The sequence below is a fragment of the Buceros rhinoceros genome, unplaced genomic scaffold (genome assembly GCF_000710305.1).
Source record: "Buceros rhinoceros silvestris isolate BGI_N320 unplaced genomic scaffold, ASM71030v1 scaffold3551, whole genome shotgun sequence".
Taxonomy (NCBI): domain Eukaryota; kingdom Metazoa; phylum Chordata; class Aves; order Bucerotiformes; family Bucerotidae; genus Buceros; species Buceros rhinoceros.
Window position 1 is genome coordinate 5,105 of NW_010392322.1, and position 19,811 is coordinate 24,915.

Genomic DNA, 19,811 nt, shown 5'->3' on the forward strand with positions numbered 1-19,811 from the left:
AGCAGGGTGGTTTTTAGGAGCTGAGCTTGGCCTGCGTGGTGGCCACAGCTTCCATATGCATGCTGAGAACCAGGCTGTCCTCGTGTTCATCCCTTCCAAATCCAGCAGAAAGAACTGTTTAGGAAATAGGAAAAAATATTGCTAATTTGGGTGCTTCTGGGGATGGTCTGTCATCTTGTTTGATGTTCCAGCTCCCAGTGGCATAAGGAGGGCAGCAGGATGAATTAAAAATGCCTTCTCTGGGTCTCTGTGTCACAGCATAATATGATGCATGAATACAATAAACGATGTCCCTCCCTGAGTGCCGTTACGTTTGATTTACGTTCGGTTTCTGGGATACGTGAGCTCAGTTTTCAGTGCAAAATATATCATGGGTGCTGTTTGAATCACCATAATAGCTGAGTACATCAGAAGATTTCTCTTTTTAAGTATTTCCATCGCAGAAGAGAAACAATGGCCCGTGTTTTTTGTTGTCATAGATTGAAATTATTGCTTTTTAAAAGATGCCCCAGGTATCTTGGCTACAGTAATGCTACTTTAACGCAACAGGGTTGATGCTTTGTGTGTCCTACATTCAGAATAAGGTTTGCAGAAGAATGCTCAAGACTGTATTTGTGTGTCTTTTGATGGCATGTAAACTGTGTTACACGCTGGGATTGCTTCTTTGAAATTAAAATTCTGTGCTCATGTAGGAGCAGGCCTTTGAGGAATAACAGGAAGAATAGAGGTTGTATTTGAATTTACGATGCTAATGGTGATCATCTGCATTCCTTGGCCAGAGAGTTGCAGATTTTGGAGATTAAAAAAACATTCCAGCATTTTACTGGCATTATAAATAATCACACAGAGATGAAAACGTGCCTTTTCTTGCCAAAAGAATCTAGAAAAGCAGAAGATGGCAGGCCTGGAGGCCCAGAAGAGGCCCTTGATGTTGGCAGCACTGAACGGACTCTCAGTTGCTAGGGTTCCAGTGCCGGAGGACAGCCAGGATGAAGTCGCCAAGGTGCCAATGGATGAGAGGGTAAGATGGAGGCTCATGAAATATTGCTCATTCCCTTTGTTTCCGATTTTCTAAAATACTAACATTTTATTTAGAACATGAGAAAAAATTTCTCTTAAAGGTTTTCAGAGCCATTAATGGAAAAGGTCTGTGGTTAACACTGGTGGGTCTTTGGATGCTGGCAAAGCATAAACTGTATTGAGTGTTCACTGAGGTCAGTGAAAATTGAGGCTGTTCACTATTTCACCTGACCATACAATGTCATACAAGATCATGCTGTAACTCTAAGATGCTGCACATTTTTCACTTGATCAGGACATCTTTCTACAGCAATCATCCATAGATAACCATCTTTTACGTTCTGATACAACTAAGGGGTTCAGTTAACATCTCTAATGGGATTAATTTAAAAAAAAAAAGTTGTTTGCCTCCTGATGTTTGTGCCTGAGGGTGTGTGCATGTATATGGAATTTCAGAAATTAAAAACAGTTGCTGCCATTCAGATTTGAGACGTATTTGCTGAGAATCTTTCTGGATAGAAATTTGCAGCCTTGTGTTGTCCGGTACGCAGGTGACAGAGCTTACCCTCCACCTGTACGTATGTGGGGTTGTGTTCAACCACAGGAGTTGTGTTCTTGCCAGTTAGGGATTATTGTGAAAATGTGGGCAATGTCACGCTTCTTGCAACTGTGATCTTTTTCCTAAAATCATACATTTAAAATATTTTTACAAGCAGCTATTGTGGTGAAATCACCTCAAATTCATACTGAACCAAGATTGTATTTAGCGTGGTTTTGCTTTTTATGGTGTCGGTCTTAAAAAATGTGGAGGTGGAATGTAGAAATGTAAAACTCGATTGTGGTTTCATTCAGTGGAAATAAGAGTGTGTTGTGTTTCCTCAAATAACTGCAGCTGAAAAAAGGAGTGAGAGAATGCCACGGCTATGTATTGAAACTCAAAGAACGGATGGATGGGTCTAGCGGTAAACGTTCTTTCAGGGAGAATTAATGGATCGTGTTCCTTTCTGTTAAATCTTAGTGCAAAATTTTGAAGAGAAAGTTGGAAGAGGGGATGGTGTTTACAGAATACGAGCAGATTCCAAAGAAGAAGGCAGATGGGATCTTCACCACTGCCGCCTTGCCTGAAAACACTGAGCGCAACCGCATCAGGGAAGTCGTTCCGTATGAGGAGAACCGAGTAGAGCTGGTGCCAACCAAAGAAAATAACACAGGCTACATCAATGCTTCACACATAAAGGTAAAAACTTTCTTGAACTTTGCTTTGCAAATGAAGGAATCTTAAAGCTTTGCTCACATTTCTGGATGCACAGCATCTTTTTCTGTTACTCTGGAGCATCTGGAAATTCTGAAATTAGTCAGAATGCATCATTGTACCCCTACGACAGGGTGGGCCTCTCTAAAGTCCTCTGTGAACTGACATGACCGGGAAATCCTTCAGAGATACGTCCTTACTTGTTTTATGCCCACCTTTGCCAGCTGGTTGCGGAGTGTCTCTATTGGTTAATGTAGGAGGAGATGCCGTGGTTCTTAAACCTCCTGAAAATGCATCAGGTCAGCCCCGATACCTGCCATGTAGTACAGTCATCATGACACTGTACCCAGAAGAACAGGCAGTCAGTACGTGTTCTGATGTATCGGTCACAATAGCCTTGCGGACTGCAACAACCCCACGCAGACTGAGTCCCTGCAGGTGACTGCTGCAGCCTGAAAGAGCTGCTGCACAAGGTCTGACTGAGGTAATTTTTCCACTTACTAGTGTAGAGAATACGATTTTTAAAAAACAGGGATGTAGCTCCGTCTAGGCAGTTCCATGTCCAAAGAAAATGTAGTTGTGAGTAATGCATGCTCACATACTGCAGTTATATATATATAAAAATCACATATTTCTTCCTTTTATGATAAGCATTGAGTGATTTTAAAAGAAATTAAGTATGCACTGATAAAGAGAACACCTTACTAATGAGATCCCTGTGACCCTAATTGGATACTGCGCTGAACTTCCATGTTTCAAAATAAGTTTATCTAAAGAAACTCCAGATTTCTGGTTAATTCAGTTTTGAAATAATTTAAGATTTGATCTGACTGTTACTCACAAAAGTGGCCAGTTTTAACACTGAACTATCCTGCAGTGGCTGCAGATGCTTGTTTTTCTTTAGGCTTCCAGTACTATTTGCGAAGTCTTTTGTTGGCTTTTACTCTACTCCGAGAGAAGTAACAGCAATCCTCTCCCTCAGATGACAGATTTTCTTGTTGTCCAAGAGGGCTGTCTGCTTTTCCTCATTGTCAAAATGCAAATTAAAAAGAAATAAATCAAAAATAATAAATAAAACATCCTGTTAAATTAAACTTTCAAAAAGGCTCTTACTCCAGGAAAATATTAAAGAGACTTGCTGTCCTCTTTGGTTGCGATTTACAGAGTTACATCCTGTTGATTCAAAACAATTCCCGAACCAGGATCCTGGCAGTTTATCACTTTTCTACATAGCCTGGGAAGCAGCAGATACTGAGTTTTGCATAATCAGATGTTGCTATGATGATGGATTTCTCAATCCAAAATTTTTCAGCCACCATTTAGGAAGCCAAAAAAAAAAAAAACTTCCTAATGTAAATTCTGCCTACAAGGCAGTACTAACCAGAGAAGAATTTCCCCTGGCTAGTTTTGAGTCTCCATTTTACCTTGTGTGTCAGCGTTGGACTTGCACACATCTCGCATTCAGAGCGCCCAGGAAGACACAAAAATGTTTTGGCACATGACGGTGGTCCTTGCCAGTGGTTTCCTCTCACACTCGTAGTGGCGCACACAGAAGCCAAGCAGATGTGCTTTTGCTTAGAAGGTGAAATCGCATCTGCGAAATTTACCTCAGCAGCAGAGCGTGTGGGTTTGCAGCCCAATAGTCAGTTTTTAATATCCTGCACTTAGGGCATTAGAATGCAGTAAACATTCCAGGCATCCCGTCCCCTCCAGACTATTTATGGTCCTTTCATATGATGTGCCAGGAGGCTGGATATTTGGACCAGAAGTCAGTAGGCAAAGAAAACTCCTATATCATCCTGATAAAATCCATGCCTGGAGGATTCCAGCTCCCACTGCTCAGTCTGCAAGCCCAGTCCACAGTATTTCTCTGCTGATTTACCATTTACTTTCACTGTTAAGATATGAAGATCATCATCTAACCAGAGGGGGGGGGAAATAATTTATGGATAAAGCAAATAAGTTCTTAAGACCACTTCATCTGACCAGGTCAGGTCAGTATTAACTTAAAAAGCTCGCTAGCATTAGACCAGTGCCAACTACTGCAGACGAGCGTGCAAGCGCAAGACCCGTTCAAGCGCAGGATGCCGGTTGGGGCTGTGTAGTTTATGTTCTTTCCCACCTATTACAAGAACTCAAGGAATCTACCTGCATTGGTCTTGCAGATTTTAATCCTCATTCAAAGAGGAGAATGCTGTGTAGTCTGAAAGGAGAAAAAGAGCTGACGTACAGGGTGAAAACAGTTTTCAGTGCAGTGCAAAATTTGTTGCTGTACAAACGCTCTGCTAGTTACAGGAGCAAGAACCAGCGCACCTCATCTTAAAGAACAGCTGTTTGAATAACGGAGACTCACAGACTGGTAGGGGTTGGAAGGGACCTCTGGAGATCATCCAGTCCAACCACCCTGATAGAGCAGGTTCACCCAGAGCAGGTTGCACAGGATCGCATCCAGGTGGGTTTTGAAAGCCTCCGTAGAAGGAGACTCCACAACCTCTCTGGGCAGCCTGTTCCAATGCTTTGTCTCCCTCAAAGTAAGAAAGCTTTTCCTCATGTTCAGGTGGAACTTCCTGTGTTCCAGTTAGTGCCCATTGCCCTTGTCCTGTCACTGGGCACTACTGAAAAGAGTGTGGCCCCATCCTCTTGACACCTGCCCTTTAGATACTGATAAGCGTTGATCAGATCCCCTCTTAGTTTTCTCTTCTCCAGAGGACTCTCAGCCTCAACAAATAAATCAATTTATTTCTGAGTGTGTATTCAAAGACCTGTACCTCAGACGTAGTGTATGGTTGAACCTGTCACAGTTATTGATTGCTCCTTGTAGAGTTGTCTGTCAGCACCTTGGTATTTATGGATGTGTCAGTATTTCTGCTGTAAATCATCTTTGGGAATTATAACTTTGTTCTGAGAAGTGGCTCTGGGCTAATAGGTAAAATTAGGTCTTAGCTCGAGAAGGCAAAATATTTTAACTTTCTAAAATAATTGGTCCATCTGGTTTTCCTGTTTGCTGATAAGCGTATTTTCAAATGATACCTAGTAGCTCTAAGAGTGGTTCGGCTTTTCTCCTAAGATGTTGGGGAAAAATTTTTTAGAACCCTTTCCTATGTGTAGCAAACAATCTGTCATAAAATAATAGGGTTTTTTATATACACAAGTGATTTGGATTTTGGTTTTTTTTATAACTGCCTAAGTATGAAGATCTGCCTCAGTCAGGTAAATGAAGCAGTGTTTTACACTGGGTAACTCCAAGGGTCTGTCCAGGGCACTACAGAACGTATAGTGTGCACATCTGTGTGTTAGTGCTTCAAAAACAATTTCATTATGCAGTGTCATGCAAATACACAAATATTTCTATAAGATGTGGTTGGAAATCTATTGGGAAATAGATTTACATGACCACAGCTTTAGATACTTTTGAATTTCACATGGCTTTTGAAAGCCATTTAATGTCCTACTTGATAGTAGGACATAGTAGTTTGCACCTTCTGAACTGAAAAACCCAGGAGGGAGGAAGAGCGACTTGACGTGAAGCCTGTCTTGATCTCGTCACTGGCTGGCAATAAGCCTGTCCGAGCTCTGTGGTCCGTGCAGTGCGTGGACATAACTGCATCTCTGGGGACAGCTTGGCCACACCTTCAACAGCCAGCGGTGCGGGAGGAGTCAGTTTGAGAAGTTATTTTTTGCCTGAGTAGGAAATACTCGATGGAGGTCCCAAACAGCAGAGGCCTTTAGCTGCCGTCGTGCAAAATGTCTTTTGTGTTCAGGCTTTCTACACTGCTGCGTGTTAGTTTGCAGCAGCGCGGTGCTTCTTCACCGCACACAGACACTTCTTCTGGTACTCAGCTGTTCCTCACCGTGGGTCAAGTCAGTCAACCGCTTAACTGGACTTAAGCCGTTTCAGACAGAGGGCCTCAAAAATGATTTTTTTTTCACCTGTATGATCCATATGCCATGGCAAGAGAAATAGATGGTGCTTTGGTCAAAGCCTTATGTTTACGGGCATCGAGAAAGGGCTTGGAAGCACCAAAGGTTGTGCTTTGTTAGATTTGCTCTTATCAAAAGGATGATTTTTGTTCAAAATTATGAACAAAAGTGGAAGAACAAAGTAGCAAAGGTTTCATTAAGGTCTCTTTTGTTTAAAAGGCAGTTCTGGCACAGACACTCTTGAGGATTTGGGCACTGACTGTTTGGGGTTTGCTCTGTTTCTTACTCCCAGGTTACTGTAGGTGGAGAGGAGTGGCACTACATCGCTACCCAAGGGCCTCTGCCACACACGTGCCATGACTTCTGGCAGATGGTGTGGGAACAGGGGGTGAATGTGATAGCCATGGTCACAGCTGAAGAGGTACGTAAAATCACAGAATGCAGTTCTTTCTGATGTGAGCAAACCTCCCATTATCATCGCTTCCCCCTGCAGGAACCTGCTTTTTATCAACATCCCCTTTTCCTCTCGCTCTGTTTGAACCTTCGCCTGTACTGCTGTAATACCACACTGTGTAACTTTCTGATACTCGGGTTGGCAAGTGCTGAAGCGAAACAAGCAGAACCCCCCTTCCCCCTGCTCCACTTCAGCTGGGCCAAACCAAACAAAGATGTTTCCATTGGAATGTGAGAGCGCTGAACTGCTCCTGGTTAAAACGCCACAGGCTGCCAGCCCGTCCAGGGCCAGTTCTGCATACCGTCACTCTTATCAGCTGAAAAGAGACCAGGAGCTGTTGTTTCCATAGAAGTGTCCATATAAAAAGAAAAAAAAACCCAAACCTTTTTATTCTTATGCCAAGCAAAACAGTTATTTCTATTGTAATCCAAGAACTATGTGCTGTGTTACGCCTGGTTGCTTTTAGCAAACACAGGGAGTGCCACAGCACATCAAGTCACTGTCCAGTTCTCAAGGCTGATCACCAACAGAGATTTAGAAGTTGCTGAAGAGACTCTTCCTCCACTTAAAGGAGAGGCTTCCCCAGGAGGAGAATATTCACCGAGGTGGTGTAGGCAGCGCTGGCTTTCACTGTGAGAAAAGAGTTAGTTCTTCAAGCACTTTTACACTTCCAGCTACTACATGGCTGAAAAGAGAGTTTTTAGATTTTAATGGATATTTACTTTTGGGGATACTCCTTGTTCTTCCAGTAATCTGAAACAAGAATACTTGGCTTATCTGCAGAGTGTTATGTCCTCTGCTAGTAGAGAATTATAATTGCAGGAACTATATATAATTACTGTTTTTTCCCTTCTTTTTTGGTTATTAAGGAGGGAGGAAGAAGTAAGAGTCATCGTTATTGGCCTAAGCTGGGCTCTAAGCACAGCTCAGCCACTTATGGGAAGTTCAAGGTGACAACTAAGTTCCGCACAGACTCCGGCTGCTACGCGACTACTGGTCTGAAGGTCAAGCATCTTCTCTCTGGACAAGAGAGGACAGTGTGGCATTTGCAGTACACTGACTGGCCAGACCATGGGTGTCCAGAAGAAGTCCAAGGCTTTTTATGTAAGATTTCTTTAATTTGCATGATAAAATGCGTCAAGGAGAGGGTTGCTCGCACTGGAATCAGGTCACTGCACCTAGTCACAGCTGGGGTTGATACTAAATGGTTATTGCTGCGGCATACAAAGGCCTCATCTAGGTTTGTACTTTGCTGCCATTTGGAGAAAAAGGTGGGATTCAAGAGGCAGGAACGAAGGTGAATGAGGATTTTGGTCCTGAAAGACCTGGCACAACAGGAGGGAAAACAAGAGGCAGCAGCAGTGCTACAGACTCGGGAAATTTTAAATAACAGGATACCTCTGCGGGCTGATCTGTCAGTATAAGTTATTGCCACTTCCCAGCTACCTGACGAGTGTAGGAGATATTAGGCTGCACACAAATGTGATTAGAGAGGTCTGAGTGAGAGAGGTTCAGGCATTAGCGAATACAGCACAACTCCTCCGGTTGCATACAGGCCCTCCCTGCTGCCAGCCAGTGTTCGGAGTCCAGAGGCGCTGGGCTCACTGCAGAGGAGCTGAGGGCTGCCTCACGCATGCAGGAAGGCTGAACTCGCTGCCACTCCGCTAACCACAGGCACCCAGGCAATGCTACAGGCCGTCCCAATTAAACACGGTCCTGGCTTGTGCGTTTCTGAAAATACAGACGTTCTGCTCATCCTTAATGAGCTAATAACGCTTCCTCCTCCTTACCAAGGAATAAACACGGCCTTATTAAGTAACAGGAATTCAACCATTATTTAACTAAAGCCACATCTCTGGCACTACTGTAGATCTTTAAGTTCCCACTGAAGGAGTCTGTAGACGGTGTACTGCCGGGTTGGAGATTCCTCCCTCTTGGTTCCGGAAAGCTTTGCAGCTGCAGCAGCGTAGCTCTGTTGTAGCTAAGTCCTCTCTCAGCAAGGTCCACTAGTTCCACTTCAGTCTTGACACAGCTAGAGTCCTGTAGTGACCCCCTCTCCTTGGCATGGTGTAAGTTGCCCTGACCGGAGCAGAAAATAAAAATGACATTTCAGCTTTGGCAAAGTTGTGCCATGGGATCAGTCTGTAAGTTCTTAGATTGTTTTATGCTTTTTCTCCTGCCAACCCCTGTAGTTGTGGCTGGACATGGCAGTAGCTGGACCTGATTGTCCCCATTTCCTCTGTCCCATTGCCACCACGTACAAGCCTATTTCACTCTGCACGTTAAAATGTGGCTTTCCTGGTGCTGGTAGGCCTCCAGCCACAGCCTGCCTGTGTCGAAAGGGCTGCTCAGGCTGCAGAGCTGTGACACCAAGGGTCAGGGCAGGAGAGTTCAGCTCTGATCTCATTTCCCACTCCAACTGGTGGGAAGCAAAGTGTCTAAGAGTTATGCATCTGGTTATGTCTTTCTGGGTGCATCCATCATCGCTGTCATCTTAAATCCAGCATCTTAGTCATGCTGGAATGTAGAGCTGTAGTTTATAGTGTGTTTATCTGACCAGGTGAGCTTCCAGCACGTAAGGTTCTCTGTGCTGTTAGACAGTCAAACGCATCGAACAACTCTAGGACAGCCACACAAGACAAGCATTCTTAGGTCTCGCCCTTTCTAGAAATAGCTTCAGGGATAAAAAGACAGCGAGCTCCCAGAAGGGCTCGTAGCTGTTGAGAAACAAGCCCTGAGCAGAGAGGTGGGTGAGACTCTGTCTCGCTCTAGAAGGGGAAACAAGGCAGATGGATGCTCGCTTCCCATCCGATATTGGCTTTGACAGGTGGTACTTTCAGCGGGACTTAGCTGTTGTTTTGAGCCCAGCCTGTTAATAGCAGCAACTGCAGTAAGTAATGTCTAGAATCATCTGCTTAGGGGACCTGGAGATTTGCAGAGGGGAGAACAGAATTTAATTTTTAAAAGAACTGTTTAATTTAAAGGAGCAGACTCCCAAGTAATAATTGACACCCAGCTGGTCCTTGCTGGATTCAGTGCTGTTCAGTGCACCCCAGCCAAAATCATTAGTATGTTGTAAAAAATGGAAATTATTGCCACTTTGACAAAGAATGACTTTTCCACGTTCTTTTTCCCCCCCAATTTTTACACTTAGACATAGAAATGTTTGCAACCTTGCCTGGGTTTTATCTTGCAGCTTACTTGGAGGAGATCCAGTCGGTTCGTCGCCATACCAACAGCGTGTTGGACAGCAGCAACAACTGCAACCCGCCTATCGTGGTTCACTGCAGCGCCGGGGTGGGAAGGACCGGGGTGGTGATCCTCACAGAGCTGATGATCGGGTGCTTGGAGCATAATGAAGTAAGTCAGCTGCTTTCTGAAGACAAACCCTGAACTCGTTCCTTGACCGAACTGGCTACATTTCTGAGGTTAAAATTAAAAGGCGTTGAAGTGCTTTCTATTACCTCTGTGAGACAAGGCCCGAAGTGCAGCGGGCAGAGATGTCCTCTGGCAGGTTACTTCTTGTAGTTTCCTGTTGAGCTGATATTATGCAATTTTTATTAGAATTATTTTAATACATTCAAAATTAGGTTTTTCTCTCTTTTAAGAATTTAGTCTCATTCATACCTGTATTTAATTAATTACCATTTAATTAACAGTCTAGAGACAGCGTGTTTACAAGGACTACCTGAGAGAGCCTAGAGAATAATGTCAGCTTCCTTGCTCATCTAACTCAAGTTCTCTGCTCTCTAAATTCACTCCTTGGAGTCCCTCCTCTCTCTCTTGCGTTGTCTTCAATCTCATCTGGAACAAAACTGTGTCTTAAGAAAAAGGGGTGTGGGGTGTGTATAGCGAGGCATAGGGCTTTAGGAACTGCAGCCAATATTACAAGGCTAGTAACAGTCTGGAGTTGAGCTCCAGCAGAGCTTCCACGTGTAGCAGCCTGGTTTTCATCTGTGTCCTGGGCGGCTGGGGAACTGTCCCAGAAGACCATCACATCTTCAATAACAACGTGCCACACAGTTTCAACACAGCAGCTATTGAAACGGGGCATTTCTGTTGTCAAAGAAACTGGTCAAAAGACCAAAACCTCTTGTAGAGGTAAGAATGCAGCAAGAGTGACTAACAGAGGGGTATCATCCACTGGATGAGTTGCCTGAAATTCAGGGAAGACTGGATGTGTGCACCTGAAAAGCTGAGCTGCGTTCGGTGGTACTGCAGAGGAGATAGCGATAGGAGCCTTTCTGTGCAAGGCACTGTGCAAAGCGCCGCTTGATGGCTCATTCAAAATGTCAGTCCTAAAGCAGGCACATGCCAGCGCACTTTCTTCATAATCACTGTATTTTAAGTAGTTGATGCAAGAAGTAATATTTTTTTTGTTCTCTGCTGTTATCCCCCTCCAGTAGCTCGTCATTCTGTAGTGAGTGAGAAGATCATATAGAGATCCTGAGCTCAGGTCAGCTGAGGTCAACCTCTCCCAACTCTGGTTGGGCCTCACTAGAGGTGAAGCTGTCCTATAGAGCTATGGCACAATTTACACTTTTTTCCTTTCCCTCTTTTATTTAGGAGTGGGGGAGGAAGGGGAGGGAGAAGCTGGCCCGGTCAGAAAGCACCTACAGGTGTGTGCTTTGGGAATCCTGCAGCCTTCTTGAGCCTTGACTTCTTTCCTTACGCCCTGGTGTCTGGAAGGGGCTGCTGCTTCTGTTCACGCAGCAGCCACGAAGTTTCTGCACGGCAGAGGAAATCTGGATAGTTACAAGAGCATCAGCGTAGCTGTGTCTGCTGTACATTAACCTCTGGTGCCAGTGGTGAGCCAGGAACAAGCACTAACAGTTGTGCAACACCTTCTGGCCACCTCAGGTTGTCTGTGGTTTACAGAAGTCACCTATTTGGCAAAGAGTAGCTGAGTAGCAAGCGAAGATAAAGGCCGTACCTCAGCACCTGAGCATGGAGGTGAGCCTTGACATTCAGAAGAGTTCTCAGCAACTTCACTCGGAGCTGATGGGAGTGCTCAATAATAAGGGATTTCTCTGATGTCCCTTAATTAAAGCAGTCTTGTCCTGATTAATGGTGAAAATCATCATTAATATTAAAGACAATTTTCCTTAAGGGCTTTGCTGCTCTAGGTTGTACTAAGTTAGTATTTTTTGTTTATTAAAACCTAATTAAAAAAAAAAGATTAAAAATCATGACAGTATGTTTCCAGTTTGTGACAGATTCTGCATTCCGCACAGAGGGCTCCTTCTCATGCAGCAGTTCTACTGGTTTATTTTGAAGTAGGATTTATTCTTTTTTTCTGAAATAAAATGACTTACTACTTAAAATGCATTAGTCTTGTGAATGGGTTGATTCCCTCCGAGGTGTCCTAGTAAACAGATGTATTAACATTTTAGCAGTGAAGGAAAAAAGGGGGATGGAGGTTGGAAACCCCGATACAGACCATCTTGGAAAGTCTGCAGCAGTGCTGGAACTAAAACCAGTGCTCTTACTGCTGTGGACATGTAGACCAAGGAAGTAACTGAGGTCCTCTCTGCCAGCTTCGAGTTCAGACTTGGCACGGGAACGTGAACTCCTGATTGCAGCTGCAGTCTGTTTCCATAGGGGGGATCTTTTAGTTTGGGAGTCAGAAATGAGTAGCGCTTTTGTCTGATCTTTTGGCAAACGGTGCCTTAGCAAAGCGTTACGTGTCTTTTTCAGACATGTACGTTGTGATGAAGGTGAGCTTGAAGACTCTGCTTACCTGGAGTAAAATGCTAAGTTGACTACAAATTGTGAGGCTGAACGAGCACAGTGGGTTTTTCTTTCATTTCTGAGATCAGTCAAAGCCTAACCCGTTTGGGGAGGTGCACGGATCAGTGTGCCCAGTAAAAATCAGCGAGCCGTCAAGCACTGAACTGCTGAGAGAAGAACGCACTGTGCAGGTCGAAGCTGGCCTGCATTTTTGTTGCAGTTACTCAGGTGAGATCAGGTTCCACAGGACCCTGCTCAGCAAGGACCCGCGTGGCTTTCGTAAGCACCAAGTCCACGGGGAGGGAGGCTTTCTCTGAGCTAGCCGAGTGAGCTGGAAAGAGGTTACCTTTTCCTCCGCACCTGTCTGAAAATAATACAGTATTGCTCATCACAAACCTTCACGCTTGTTGACTCTCTAGAGATGTCCTTTTGGAACGGCGTGCTGGGTGTTGTGTGGCAGAATATTTAGCCTTGTTTTCAGAAAGTGACAGCCTACGAGTTAGGGCTTGTTTACAGGGAAAGGAGATTCTGAGTTTTATATATGTGGACAGAAATGGATATGCAGCGTGATTTTTATTTTCAGCTTTCCAGAAAACTTCAGTGTGCATGGAAGCAGACTCCCTGCTTAGTTGCACCTCCCGGGGATAGCAGCAACCTTTATTTCTTTCTCTGTCCTTTGTCCAGGCACTGTGCTCGTAGCACTTCTCATCTCAGCCAGAAGACTTGCTAAGTTCCTCTCTGTGTTTCTGGGATGGCAAACCGGCGTTATTACAAAGTGCCGGCTGAGCTGCCCGACAGAGTAACTGCTCTTCGGGTTTATACCTTGAACTGCTTAAGAGCTCCCTCAAAATAGCGAGAATCTTAGTGCTCACATTTACTGCTGCCAAGAAAATCTGTATCCCTCATCTTGGGTCACATTACGCACTCTTTGGATCTGAGCCTGGCAGGCTGAGCTTCATGGCCCAGTGACTTCGGAATAGCTCCTCGTGTCCTTGTTGAACAGATAAAACACAGCAACATCATGGGTTTCCTGCTCCCTAAATGCCAGAGATGTGATGGTAATATCTAATGAAACTCGTAGTGGTTTCTGACCACCTCACGGGCCTGTTTCACACAACTCGTTTGTTTTTTAATTTGGACCGTTATGGGGTGCCAGTGGCCAGTGTGCTCGAAGGGGTTAGGGGTGGAACTCCTGATCCCTCCCTACCGTGCTTCAGCGCCTGCTGCAGAGCATTTTCAAGCCATACATTTCTTTTGGATGAAACTAAGCCAGAAGATGCCTTCTTGGAGAACACCGAATGTGACGGTGGATGTTCAGTAGATGGTAACAGACCAATGTTGGCCTGAAGTCTGCAAAACATGTAGTGTGGATGCTGGGTCCTCGTTTCACCTCGCAGATGTGTTTTCTTCTGGAGCGTTATCTACTAGCATAGACTGGAGTGTGGGAGGTCAGGTGTCAGAGTTCTGGGATCTTTTGGTGACAGTGAGTTCCCTTCTCTAGTGGAAGGATCAGTACATTTGCCTGCGCTTTTTATGCAATAAACCTTTGTTCTTACGATCCTGATGCCTGCTCGAAATTTGAACAATGTCTAAGATCATCCCTCTGTGAGTAAGTCTGACCATGGGTCAGAGCACAGTGTGCAAGTGGCCGTGAGGCCTGCTGAGGCACCTGGTGGTAGAGTCTGAACTGAGCAGTATCATCTTGGCTCCTTAAGTTTTGAACTAGACCTTCCTGATATAGCTAGCTGTTAACCTGAGATAATACAATGTTATTTCAGTGAGTTGAAAAATGGTATGTTGAACCAAAAAAGCTCCAGAGGGAAGCAGCCCTTCATTATGTGTCCAGTTGATGGTCTGCTGAGAGGTCATCAGTGGTACACAATGGGAAGACAAGGCTTTGCTCACCTGTCTACTTGCATCTGCCCAGAAATTCCTGAAAGGAAGGCGCTGGATGTGCACTAACCTGCATATACTACTGTCATACTCCTTGGAACGAAAGCTGGCAGAAGAAACTACGGTGGCATTTCAGTGCAGTTGATCATGATTTATTACTTATGTAATACAATACAGTTCCCTGTGTCAGATAACTAATATTTGAGACAATGATGGTTTGATTTCATGAACCTACAACCTTACGCCTTCTTCCCCCTTTGCTTTACAGAAAGTGGACGTTCCTGTGATGCTGAGACACCTGCGGGAGCAGCGAATGTTTATGATCCAGACCATAGCCCAGTACAAGTTTGTCTATCAAGTGCTCATCCAGTTCCTGCAGAACTCCAGACTTATTTAATCTTTTCAAACAGCCCAGACCCAGCTTTGTGGATCTGACTGAACCTTACTGATGAACGAGAGGAACTCCCGTGGCAACACTCTGTGCATATCTTGCACTTTTTAAAGTTGTCCTGAAAGTAAGGAATGATTGTTCTTTTACTAGAGTCTCCCATGGATTATTTTATACAAGATATAATTTATTTTTCTTGGAATAACTTGTGAATTACTTTAACTTGTAAAACTTATAGCGACCTTCAAATTGAACCACATTTGACGTGACTGGTCTGCATTGTAACGTCCGTGAGGAAAGCAATCCTTTGTCGAGGTAGTTTACTGGCTTTTATTTTGCTACACAGCTTCTGAAACAGTTAATTGGCAGTGGGGCTTCTTCTTCTGTAAGAACGTTTTGGCCCCAGGTATGTGGCTTCTGTGGTAAGAACAAGACCCGCTAGATGTCAGCTACAGCTGTGCCCAAGTGGAAGCTGAGAGAACGGTCCTGGAGCAGGGAGACCTGAGCCTCTGCACACGCAGCAGGACACGTCACAGGGGGCTCCAACACAGGGCGTTGTGGAGGGCAGAGAGTGGTGGGTGCTAAACTGTTCGAACTCCCCAAGAATTACCGTTGTAAGATTAGGCCATGAGAAAAGCAATACTGGACGTTTTAACAAGGCCATTGCGACTGTCTGCAGCCCTTGAAGGGATTCCTAAGGCTGAAGCAGAGTGGGGTGAAGTGCAGTGCCGTGGAGCAGGCTGAAGTCAGTCAGTGACTCTTTCCGGTAACTGTGGGCTGAAAGCAGAGGAATTCTACTAAACACAGCTGAAAAAAACTCAAAGCACCTTCTCATGAATTACACTGCGAGTTTTACTGCCTTGAGGCCCACCTCCTGTAGAAAGGGAATCTCATTTCAGGTAGGCATCTCCGGTTGCCTTAGTCTCATTGTCTTCAGCACTGTAATCATTTCACTTTCTAGGCATTCGAACTTGGTCAAAATGATCAATATGGTCTTTCCTCCGTATCTCCAACTAGTGACCCTTGAGAGCTTTAGCTCAGAATCTGCCTTGATTCTTCCCTGTCACTGTCTTGTCTCCCTTTCAGTACTGGCAAATTTCCCTTGGTATTAAATGGCACAGATCGTCTCACTTCTCCGGTCGCTTTGGATTCTCCCTCCAGTTTATTACTACTCTTTTATCCTGGAACCGTTCAGGGATTCCAGTGAGGGTTAGGAGGATGTTGTGTAAATGCGTAAAGGAGAAATAGTCCTTGCCAGAAGTTTACAATCAGAACAGAAAAGGGAAACAAACCTCCTCCACAGAGTAGCTCGGGTACAGATTCTTGCCTTAGGCCAACAGCGAAATCTGTGACAGAGCGAAGAAGAAACCCACGTATCCCATGAGCATGTCATCAGTTAGGCCTGTCCTGCCCTCCTCTCTCTCAACCTCTGTCCCTCAGCATGGGCTGGCTGCTTTGCACAACTTTGTGCGCATCCCCTTCTCCAAACAGTTTATTGCACCGGTGTAAATCATGTTTGAATGACTTTGCAGTGTGTGTGTGGTAGCATTTACCTAGTTATTTAGAAGTGATAGTAATGGCACTTTTAAAAAACTGAAACACGAAAAAGGAGAAAAAGCTTTAACAAGTTGTGGTGGGATGGCCACGCTGTTATTTCTGGTGTCAGAGATGGGAAGTTGCTGCACTGAGGTTGCTCCCCTCCTCACACTGACTCCTCTTTCCCATCTCCGCACGCTTCCACCCTCCCGTGGGCAGTTCAGCCCTGCTTCGGCTCTGCTGCCCTGTCGGGTCGAGAGAGGATGGATCAGGCTGGAGGAGCCTTGAAGGTCTCTGGTCCCAGCCATAGTATCTTGGCTGTGTTCCTTTGAGGGATCAGTTGAGTTTTCAGTCCACTGCAGTGTTCCTCCAATTCCTCCTGCCAATGCCAACGTATCTCGTTAAATTAGCAGCAACCATTTACAGTCTCTTCAGCAGCATCTGCATGATAATTGCAGGGAGATGCTTTATATCTGGGAAACAAGCCAAGGAATAAACCTTGAAGCAAAGTGTATTAAATTAGTTATCTCGTTATAACTTTTTGAATAATTTCCTAATGATGAATTAAGTTTGAACTCAGAGCTGTCAAGTCCCATTGCTCCACTTAGATGTGAGAAGTGGAAAATCAGGAGGGAAAATAATCTGTTCCTGTGTCGTCTTACTCAGCTCTTCTTGGCTGAAATGTGTACTTACTGTTTCGACAGTGAGCACAGGGAATTTATGGCGTAAGAGAATGTAAAGAGCTGTGCTGGAAAGGAAGAAAATTAAGCAAATGTTGTTTTATGCAAAGATGTATCATAGGTGTCTTAGAAAAGTATTAATTACAAAATGGCACCAAAAATCCTTTCCAAATTAAGTCAGTGCCTATTAATGAGCCACATAAGTGGCCGTGCAGTAAACAATCGTGGCTGGTACAGTAGAGGCAGGCCAGTGTGACTCAGTTCTTCCCTTTCAATGTCAAAGAATGTTAATTTTAAACTTTTCCTTTCATCTGCCTTCAATGTACTTTTTCCTGCTCCATTTTATCTTGACTAGATCTGCTAATATCGTCAGGGAATTGGGCTGGTGCACGTCTTCAGAGGTTCCTTTCCACCCCAGCTTGCAACCAAACCTCAGCATGCCGATGTTTTATGATGGAAATGTGATACAGTTTTGTAGGGAGGAAAAAATAAATGAACCTTCTGACTTTGAACCTGTTGTGGTTTTATCAGACCGAAATTGCTTGGGCAGTGTTTCCTAACCTTTAGGGAGTGACAGGAAAATACATGTTGAATCCAATTTTGTTAGTCATGGAGGAACAAACACTTGAGATGTAAAGCAACAGCACTGTTCAGTTTCTGTCCCGCAGACTTTTACCAGCAGGGTCCTTAAGCAGAAGAGGACAGTTTGGAGTTGCTGTATGTTGCGCTGCACTTTTTTTACCATCGAACTGTGACAGCGGGCAGGTTCTGAGAGACCAGTTTCATCCGTCTGGAGTAAAGTCTGGATTGAAAATCTCTCCAAGATGCATCAGTGGTCAGTGAACGGAGCTGCACCGTAGAGCATCTGACAGGAGCAGCCTTCTCCCCAGGCAGCCACGGTGCAGTCTGGCACGTTTAGCCTGTGCTCCCTGACTGAGGGTCACGGTTTGGGGACCCCGGCAGTGCAGAGTGAACAGTTGGACTCGATGATCTTAAAGGTCTCTTCCAACCAGATGATTCTGTGACTCAGATTTGAGAGAGAACTTGGAGCAGATGAGTAAGTCTGACTTGGAATCTGGTCTGTACGTTTTCCTTCCTGTGCCCCCTTCATCTCTATTTAAGGCCTTTCTTTTTCGCACCAATGACAGTATTGAGGTTGCTGGCATCAAATTTTGGTTAAAGTTACAGTCCGAGCATTTCATGCCCAACACTGTCCAGTCAGGGGTGGGAGAGGTGCCACCTGAGTTCTGATGCTGCTCAGTGCTGTGTGTATCCTGTTTCTGTTCTCCATGGGCTGCACTGGAGGATGGTGGCCTTTGGCTTCTCTTGTTCCAGCTCCTCCAAGGCCTGCTCTGGCACCTCTTGTCCTCGATTACCTGAGGAAAGATGAAGCTTGTTCCCACAAACTCTGTCCTATCTAGGTAGACAGGGACCCTATGTGCTGATCCGAACTCGTTTGGGCTGGCGTGAGACACATTTGTGAGAACTCGCTCAACCTACTGCTAATAGTCTTTTATAAGAAGTATATTGAAAGATATTTCTGTTCCACTTACTTAACTCAGTTGCCTCAGCTACAAATAGTATTAAATATCTGCATGATTTCAAGAGCCTTTTTTAAAAATTACTTTCTTGTAAACGGACAGACATGCAAATGGCAAAGCGCAGGCTGGAAAAGAACGAGTAAGTCTTTGCGCTTCAACAGCGATGGTTATTTTAAGCTCTGACATTATTTTTTGATCTAATACCTGCCATGGCTGTGTAGCCCAGGGGCGACTCTAAAACAAGTTGATGGCAATCTTGTACTTGGACACAGCATGCACATCTCGAGAGAGAATTCGGCAGCTACTGAGCGCGCTGTGTTCTCAACAGCTGACCTCCCCGCGGTCTCCGGGGAGGAGATGACGACTGAATGAGCTGCTGTCAGTCTGTGAACAGTTTGTGAACAGTGTGCTCAGGAAGGGGAAGCATCAGTACGACTGGTGTCTGCCGTAACAGCTCTTGTGCATCACCGAGAGAGGTCAGAGTTAAATTTTGCTGCTTGTCTTTGTGGAAAAGAATGCTTTACATCCCGAGAGCTGGGTGGTGCCCACCACAAGAAATAAAGGCTGTGTCATGTTGAAGGAGCAAATACCAGAACTGACCTTGAAAGGGAAGCGCTGCATCAAACCATCATTTGGCTCCGCCTCTACAAAAATAGATACCAGTCTGCTGGAGTATAGTCCAAATGGTTTGATGCCAGCAAGAGAAAGGCTGCAGGTCCAGAACCCCAAAGGCAACTGTCCCCAGCTCGTTCTCAGCCTTCTAGAGAGCTTTTCTTGTAGAATCTGGCGCGATGGGAACTACAGCTGCCATCCGAGTCTTTAGAGAGGAGGACATTACGGGTGCAGCTGCCTGCAGCCCGGGCTTGCTGGACTGGGATTTGAGGAAGGGAACAGCTGGTTGCTTGGGCTGTTGGTCAGACACCAGAAGCTGGGGGTCTTAATCATAGATAAACTATTGTCAGATTGTGAAACAAAACATTCGGTGCACAGGTCAAAGAGAGCAGTGTTTATATACATACTTAAAGCCAGTGAACTCGGTCAGTGGTTTTAGAGTACTGTAGAATACTATTCTGTTGGCTCCTCTCAGTCATTTTTCCACTGGTGTCTGGACTTTCGTTGTCTGTCCTTTATGTGCATCCTCACTGAAAGTTCCCCACATGCACAGCAGCAGGACTTTGCCTTTGGAGGGTGAACAGGGAGTCAGCGGTAAAAGAGCAGCTCTCACTGAAGAATGCCAGCACTATGTGACAGCAAGGAAAAGCCTGATAACTTCAGCTGATCCCTGAAATTAATACATTGCTTCATAGTTTTACTCTTCCAAAGTGCCTGGGTAAGGACTCGAGTGTTTTGGGCATGGCAGGTTGGAGGTCACACCCTGCCTGGGGCAGTGGCTGGG

The 19,811-nt window shown here is 44.9% G+C and overlaps 1 protein-coding gene across 1 annotated transcript in view; it reads left to right on the forward strand.

The window, feature by feature from the left end:
* PTPN14 (protein tyrosine phosphatase, non-receptor type 14) overlaps positions 1-15,013 on the forward strand; it is a 20,065-nt gene extending 5,052 nt beyond the window's left edge. Inside the window, exons 3-8 of the mRNA XM_010144408.1 lie at positions 878-1,021; positions 2,039-2,257; positions 6,486-6,614; positions 7,517-7,751; positions 9,844-10,007; positions 14,539-15,013. Coding sequence (XP_010142710.1) covers positions 878-1,021; positions 2,039-2,257; positions 6,486-6,614; positions 7,517-7,751; positions 9,844-10,007; positions 14,539-14,667 — 1,020 coding nt within the window. The 3' untranslated portion in view covers positions 14,668-15,013. The remainder of the gene's footprint in view (positions 1-877; positions 1,022-2,038; positions 2,258-6,485; positions 6,615-7,516; positions 7,752-9,843; positions 10,008-14,538) is intronic.
* The last annotated feature ends 4,798 nt before the right edge of the window (positions 15,014-19,811 follow it).